Source organism: Oncorhynchus mykiss, chromosome 27 (genome assembly GCF_057628025.1).
Source record: "Oncorhynchus mykiss isolate SJ-2025 chromosome 27, ASM5762802v1, whole genome shotgun sequence".
Classification (NCBI taxonomy): domain Eukaryota; kingdom Metazoa; phylum Chordata; class Actinopteri; order Salmoniformes; family Salmonidae; genus Oncorhynchus; species Oncorhynchus mykiss.
Genome location: NC_143048.1, coordinates 49,900,581 through 49,908,487, shown reverse-complemented (window position 1 = coordinate 49,908,487; position 7,907 = coordinate 49,900,581). Strand labels below are relative to the sequence as shown.

Here is a 7,907-nt window from a genome sequence, read left to right as displayed (position 1 = left end):
TCATTGGACTAACTGACTGACTCAGGTCATGGAGTGGGCCTCATTGGACTAACTGACTGACTCAGGTCAGGGAGTGGGCCTCCACGACCACTCTACATATCACAACGCAGTGAGTCTTTTCCTGGAGGCAGAACTGAGTGGTTTCCGCTAGATAAGCCAGCTGCAAAGTCAATATTGGCCTCTATTGTAAAAATGTATGAAAACAAAAAAATATGAGCTTTTTGGTCTTCCTTTTAAGGTCAGAGTTAGGCATTAAGGTTCAGGTTTAAAATGAAGATTTTATGACTTGTGCGGCTGTGCCAGCTAGGTGACCACTCTGCAGAGCTGCCTCCTGCACAAGATCCATGATGAAAACTGCTAACCGGCTATTACAACCTACAACATACGTTAAACTACTTCCACTACCATACAAACACTTCAGTTGTTGTTTTTTTACACTTGACGATTTATTGATGTCCACAGTTTGAGTCTAATATAATACAGGAATAACAGTGTTATTTTGTGTATCCCCAATGTACCACATTTTACCATCACATTGGCATTGTTTGGCATATTGCTTCACAAAATAATCAAGACAACGTATTTGCATAAATTAATGTTAGTAGAGCCATTTTTTTTTTGTTTGTTTGTTTTGACACTTCTTTTTCAACTGAAAAACACTTAATAAATTAATACATTAATTCACAAGCAATCCAACAAATGGATAAAATGCTTTTACAGGAGTAGAAATCAGAAGAGCCAACATGTCCTCTACTTAATACAGTATGTCGACTCAGTAAAGGGCCCGCGTCCCGAATGACATCCTATTCTCTACAGTGCACCACTTCTGACCAGAGGCAACAGGGCTCGAGTCAAAAACAGCACACTATATATAGGGAATAAGGGTGCCATTTGGGACACTGAAGCCAGTAAAAAAGATAGACCCTATTGAGCAGCTTTCTCTATTCCACTCAGTCAGGTCTGTATTATATAACTCTACAACAACACACAATCTACCACCCACGACACAACATACACAGCTCATTCACTTACATGTTACTCTCTCAACACAATCAATTACATTATCCATTTCACATCAGACAGAGAGGGTCCATCTGAGATAGCACCCTTAGTGTGACCTGGTCAACAGTAGTGGTCAACATGTGGAGAGGGTGCTATTTCAGATGTAGACAGACGAAACAGAGAAACAACCCTTTTCAATCACTATCCGTTCTTTGTGAATCTCAGTTCACATAGCAAGGCCTTTTTTTAATCAGTGCAAGTCAACTACAGGTCTCTCTGTGTAGAAGTATGAATCACTAGTCAACTACAGGTCTCTGTGTAGAAGTATGAATCACTAGTCAACTACAGGTCTCTGTGTAGAAGTATGAATCACTAGTCAACTACAGGTCTCTGTGTAGAAGTATGAATCACTAGTCAACTACAGGTCTCTGTGAGGAAGTATGGATCACTAGTCAACTACAGGTCTCTGTGAGGGAGTATGGATCACTAGTCAACTACAGGTCTCTCTCTGTGTAGAAGTATGGATCACTAGTCAACTACAGGTCTCTGTGTAGAAGTATGAATCACTAGTCAACTACAGGTCTCTGTGTAGAAGTATGAATCACTAGTCAACTACAGGTCTCTGTGTAGAAGTATGAATCACTAGTCAACTACAGGTCTCTCTGTGTAGAAGTATGGATCACTAGTCAACTACAGGTCTCTGTGTAGAAGTATGAATCACTAGTCAACTACAGGTCTCTGTGTAGAAGTATGAATCACTAGTCAACTACAGGTCTCTGTGTAGAAGTATGAATCACTAGTCAACTACAGGTCTCTGTGTAGAAGTATGAATCACTAGTCAACTACAGGTCTCTCTGTGTAGATGTATGAATCACTAGTCAACTACAGGTCTCTCTGTGTAGATGTATGAATCACTAGTCAACTACAGGTCTCTCTGTGTAGAAGTATGAATCACTAGTCAACTACAGGTCTCTGTGTAGAAGTATGAATCACTAGTCAACTACAGGTCTCTGTGTAGAAGTATGAATCACTAGTCAACTACAGGTCTCTGTGTAGAAGTATGAATCACTAGTCAACTACAGGTCTCTCTGTGTAGAAGTATGGATCACTAGTCAACTACAGGTCTCTCTGTGTAGATGTATGAATCACTAGTCAACTACAGGTCTCTCTGTGTAGAAGTATGGATCACAAAATTCAACCGTAAAAAATTGGAGAGAAAAAATAACACACTTATTCCGCAAAGATCTGAGCCCAAATTATTCTGAGACCCAACATATTTGCATATTACCTCCCCCCAAACCCCACCCCCCTTGTCAGTAAAAAATAATGATAATAATAATAACAACAACAACAATAATGATAGAAAAACATGAACATGTAACCATTAGCAACCATCAATAACACCATCGTCGATCTAATCAAAAGCAACTTTTGGCCTTACTGGTCGTCAATTCTTCAGTGCGTACCAAATGGCATCCTATTCACTACAGTGAACTACTTTAGACCAGGTCCCATAGTGCACTCCTTTAGACCAGGGCCTATAGTGTGATACTTTAGACCAGGGCCTATAGTGTACTACTTTAGACCAGGGCCTATAGTGCACTCCTTTAGACCAGGGCCTGTAGTGTGATACTTTAGACCAGGGCCTATAGTGAACTACTTTAGACCAGGGCCTATAGTGCACTCCTTTAGACCAGGGCCTATAGTGTGATACTTTAGACCAGGGCCTATAGTGCACTACTTTAGACCAGGGCCCATAGTGAACTACTTTAGACCAGGGCCTATAGTGTACTACTTTAGACCAGGGCCTATAGTGTGATACATTAGACCAGGGCCTACAGTGTACTACTTTAGACCAGGGCCTATAGTGTACTACGTTAGACCAGGGCCTATAGTGCACTACTTTAGACCAGGGCCTATAGTGAACTACTTTAGACCAGGGCCTATAGTGAACTACTTTAGACCAGGGCCCACTACTTTAGACCAGGGCCAATAGTGAACTACTTTAGACCAGGGCCTATAGTGTACTACTTTAGACCAGGGCCTATAGTGTGATACATTAGACCAGGGCCTACAGTGTACTACTTTAGACCAGGACCTATAGTGCACTCCTTTAGACCAGGGCCTATAGTGTACTACGTTAGACCAGGGCCTATAGTGCACTACTTTAGACCAGGGCCTATAGTGAACTACTTTAGACCAGGGCCTATAGTGAACTACTTTAGACCAGGGCCTATAGTGAACTACTTTAGACCAGGGCCCACTACTTTAGACCAGGGCCTATAGTGAACTACTTCAGACCAGGACCTAAAGGGCAATATATGGAATAGGTTGCCATTTGGGACAGAAAACCTTAAATAGTGATATACCTTTTAGTGGTTCCAGCCCACAAAAGAAGTACTGGACATTCATTAATGTACACAAAATGAAATATTATTGCCAATCATATTTTGCCCCCACATTAAAGTGGTTATGAATTCATGTATTACTAACCTGTTAATATAATTATGTTTTTAAAAATAAGTGTATCCCTAGAATAAAGCGACATTCTTTCATCAGAATTCATGAAATTATAATTGATCATGTCAAGATTTGAGGATAATTGTAATGAATGCCACTGCTCCTCTTCTGTCGTTTTTCTAATGAAGGCTATGTCCCAAATCCTGTTCTCTATATAGTGCACTCCTTTAGACCAGGGCCTATAGTGCACTACTTTAGACCAGGGCCTATAGTTAACTACTTTAGACCAGGGCCTATAGTGCACTACTTTAGACCAGGGCCTATAGTTAACTACTTTAGACCAGGGCCTATAGTAAACTACTTTAGACCAGGGCCTATAGTGCACTACTTTAGACCAGGGCCTATAGTGAACTACTTTAGACCAGGGCCTATAGTGCACTACTTTAGACCAGGGCCTATAGTGAACTACTTTAGACCAGGGCCTATAGTGAACTACTTTAGACCAGGGCCTATAGTGAACTACTTTAGACCAGGGCCTATAGTGCACTACTTTAGACCAGGGCCTATAGTGAACTACTTTAGACCAGGGCCTATAGTGCACTACTTTAGACCAGGGCCTATAGTGCACTACTTTAGACCAGGGCCTATAGTGAACTACTTTAGACCAGGGCCTATAGTGAACTACTTTAGACCAGGACCTATAGTGAACTACTTTAGACCAGGGCCTATAGTGCACTACTTTAGACCAGGGCCTATAGTGCACTACTTTAGACCAGGGCCCATAGTGAACTACTTTAGACCAGGGCCTATAGTGCACTACTTTAGACCAGGGCCTATAGTGAACTACTTTAGACCAGGGCCTATAGTGAACTACTTTAGACCAGGGCCTATAGTGAACTACTTTAGACCAGGGCCTATAGTGCACTACTTTAGACCAGGGCCTATAGTGCACTACTTTAGACCAGGGCCTATAGTGAACTACTTTAGACCAGGGCCTATAGTGCACTACTTTAGACCAGGGCCTATAGTGCACTACTTTAGACCAGGGCCCCTTAGAGTGCCATTTGGAATACATTACACTTTTCTAAAATGGCACCCAGATTTTGTTTTCTTAGTTAAAAAAAAAAAGTTAGGTTATTGACGCCGTTTGGGATTTGTTTTTCACTTTGTTTCAAAATAAATGCTTTTATCTCAGAACGAAAACTGCAGTTAATTGTGCAGAAAATGTCAAAGAAATCCGTTTAGAGGAAAACGAACGTGGACACATTGACCTCTGCTATATATTGACCTCTGTGTCCAACGTTATAACGACTCAGTAAATGTTCCTCCTCGTCAACCTGTCTGTCAGTGCATATGTTCATGTAGGGTGTGTGTGTTTGTGAATGTGTGTACGTCTACGTGTGTGTGTGTGTTATAATGTTGTAGTGGTATAGAAACCGTTTCCTTACATTGGATATTACCCCTCAACGTTTCTCTCTTTGACGTCTCTAATTCTCTCGAGTCCATTAGAGAGAGAGAGAGAGTAGCTGAGGGGTTCCCCCAAGGAAAACTGTTCTAGTGTAGAGCATCAATGAACCCAACACAGATATTTCACACCATCTGTGTCTCAAATCACACCCTTCTCCCATAGTGCACTACTTTAGACCAGGGCCTATAGTGCACTACTTTAGACCAGGACCTATAGTGCACTACTTTAGACCAGGGCCCATAGTGCACTCCTTTAGACCAGGGCCCATAGTGCACTCCTTTAGACCAGGGCCCATAGTGCACTCCTTTAGACCAGGGCCCATAGTGCACTCCTTTAGACCAGGGCCCATAGTGCACTCCTTTAGACCAGGGCCCATAGTGCACTCCTTTAGACCAGGGCCCATAGTGCACTACTTTAGACCAGGGCCCATAGTGCACTACTTTAGACCAGGGCCTATAGTGCACTACTTTAGACGAGGGCCCATAGTGCACTCCTTTAGACCAGGGCCTATAGGGGAATAAGGGGTCATTTGGGACACACGCCTTTTTCACCATTATATGCAAATATGCACTAAATGAAATGAGATGCTGTCTCTTCTTTTACACGGTCTTCATTACTTCTTTCTGACATGTCTGAGCTTCCGTCTATTGTTTAAGAGCCGTCGCTGCAACCAGAGTCACCCCGTTAACGGAAGAACCAGTATTTATGGATGAATACATTATTTAAACGAGCTCGATCAACCGACAGCCATTTTGAAATTCTCATTAAGGCTCCTGGAGAGAATATTTTATTGTAAGGCTGTTATTTGGTCTCCTACACCAGACGTGCACGGCTAAGCTGAAAATACTGCCTGCAGTGCAGTGAAAATAACCTCTACGCTTGTTTCACTTCTGCAAGGCTCAGCTAAAATGGTTGATTGAAGTCAGAAAAGAATGGGAGTGAGCGAGCCTGACGAGCACCCCCCCCCCCGCCTGATGTCCTATCAAGCAAAATGAGGCTGCATCTGTAATAGAATATGCATTCCTGATACAATTCCACTGCCTGGTTGGGTGGTTAGCAGTTTGACTGGCAGCAAATAGTTTTACAGTAGCTATGTACATTAGCTGACCCGCTAAACAGGAAGAAAACACACTCAAGGTTGTGTTACAGTTGAAATGGCTGTAGAGAAGAACTAGAAGAGTTGTTCCCCGAAGCTTGACAGAGTCAGAGAAAAATCTAGAAGAAAGGTTACTGTACAGGTTAGTATTCGGGAAGGCAAGTTCCTATCACTCCAGTCCAGCTTTAACAGTCTCTTTAGGAAGAAAAGCTTTGGCAGGTTCAGGTTGGGTCTCTGTCCGCCTGCATCAAGCGTTGGCTGCACAGCACTGATGATCACCACAGAACACAGCTAGGCGTTGACTTTTTGTCTCCTCTTTTTGAGCCAAGTCCTCAATTTCAGTCCTCAACTCATTTAAATCCTCATTTCAGTCCTCAACTCATTTCAGTCCTCAACTCATTTTAGTCCTCATTTCAGTCCTCAACTCATTTTAGTCCTCATTTCAGTCCTCAACTCATTTCAGTCCTCAGTTCGGTCCTTATTTCGGTCCTCAACTCATTTTAGTCCTCAAGTAATTTTGGCCTGTCCAACAGAGGTGATCTGTGTCTCCGCCATCCATTAATGTTCATTCACTCCTCAAACTGACTTCTGTCAGTAACAGTGTAACATCCTATAGGAGATGCTTGTCTTGACATGAGGTAAGGTCAGAGCGCTGTGTCTTCCCCATGGTTACTGTCAGGACTTTACAGTCTTAGGGGCGGGGTCGGTGGACTGTCGGACGTCTGTCCACTCCTGCATGGTGTTCTGGAGGGCCTGCGTCTTCTCCTTGTCCACCTGGACATAATCCACCTTCTCATCAGATGTCACCGAGGACGTAGAGGGCTGGGGGAAGAGAAGAGGAGTCAAGAGGAGAGGAGAAGATTGGAGGGAGTGGAGTGGAGAATGGAGGAGAGTGGAGAGGAGAGTGGAGGAGAGTGGAGATGAGTGGAGAGGAGATTAGTGGAGAAGAGAGTGGAGAGGATATGAGTGGAAAGGAGAGGAGTAGAGAAGAAAGGAGAATGGAGGAGAGGAGATGAGAACGGCATTAATATTCATATTTGAACAGCACAGAAACTGGATAAGAAAAGGACAAATTAAATAGAGTTTTTGAGGGGGGATCATTTACACTATATTAATTTACACAATATATATAAAGAATGATATGTACAGCAGCAGATAGAATCAGCTAAATTGAGAATGCAGTATTTAAAAACACACTACAAAACCCCATTGCAATTGGATTGAATATCAAAGTTCGGAATATAAACATATATGTATATATGTACTGTATATGAAGGTGTGTATAGACAGTATAGACAGTAGTTACAGTGCCTTGCGAAAGTATTCGGCCCACTTGAACTTTGCGACCTTTTGCTACATTTCAGGCTTCAAACATAAAGATATAAAACTGTATTTTTTTGTGAAGTATCAACAACAAGTGGGACACAATCATGAAGTGGAACGACATTTATTGGATATTTCAAACTTTTTTAACAAATCAAAAACTGAAAAATTGGGCGTGCAAAATTATTCAGCCCCCTTAAGTTAATACTTTGTAGCGCCACCTTTTGCTGCGATTACAGCTGTAAGTCGCTTGGGGTATGTCTCTATCAGTTTTGCACATCGAGAGACTGACATTTTTTCCCATTCCTCCTTGCAAAACAGCTCGAGCTCAGTGAGGTTGGATGGAGAGCATTTGTGAACAGCAGTTTTCAGTTCTTTCCACAGATTCTCGATTGGATTCAGGTCTGGACTTTGACTTGGCCATTCTAACACCTGGATATGTTTATTTTTGAACCATTCCATTGTAGATTTTGCTTTATGTTTTGAATCATTGTCTTGTTGGAAGACAAATCTCCGTCCCAGTCTCAGGTCTTTTGCAGACTCTTCCAGAATGGTCCT

The 7,907-nt window shown here is 42.3% G+C and overlaps 1 protein-coding gene across 2 annotated transcripts in view; it reads right to left on the bottom strand.

Annotated features, from left to right (window-relative positions):
• Nucleotides 1-427: 427 nt before the first annotated feature.
• Nucleotides 428-7,907, bottom strand: part of gab2 (GRB2 associated binding protein 2) — a 179,542-nt gene continuing 172,062 nt past the window's right edge. The window contains exon 12 of one of the 2 annotated variants that reach the window (XM_036964907.2): nucleotides 428-6,848. In XM_036964907.2, the coding sequence (XP_036820802.2) occupies nucleotides 6,702-6,848 (147 nt within the window). In that variant the 3' untranslated portion in view covers nucleotides 428-6,701. The remainder of the gene's footprint in view (nucleotides 6,849-7,907) is intronic. The other variant, XM_090224048.1, reaches the window with a different exon arrangement.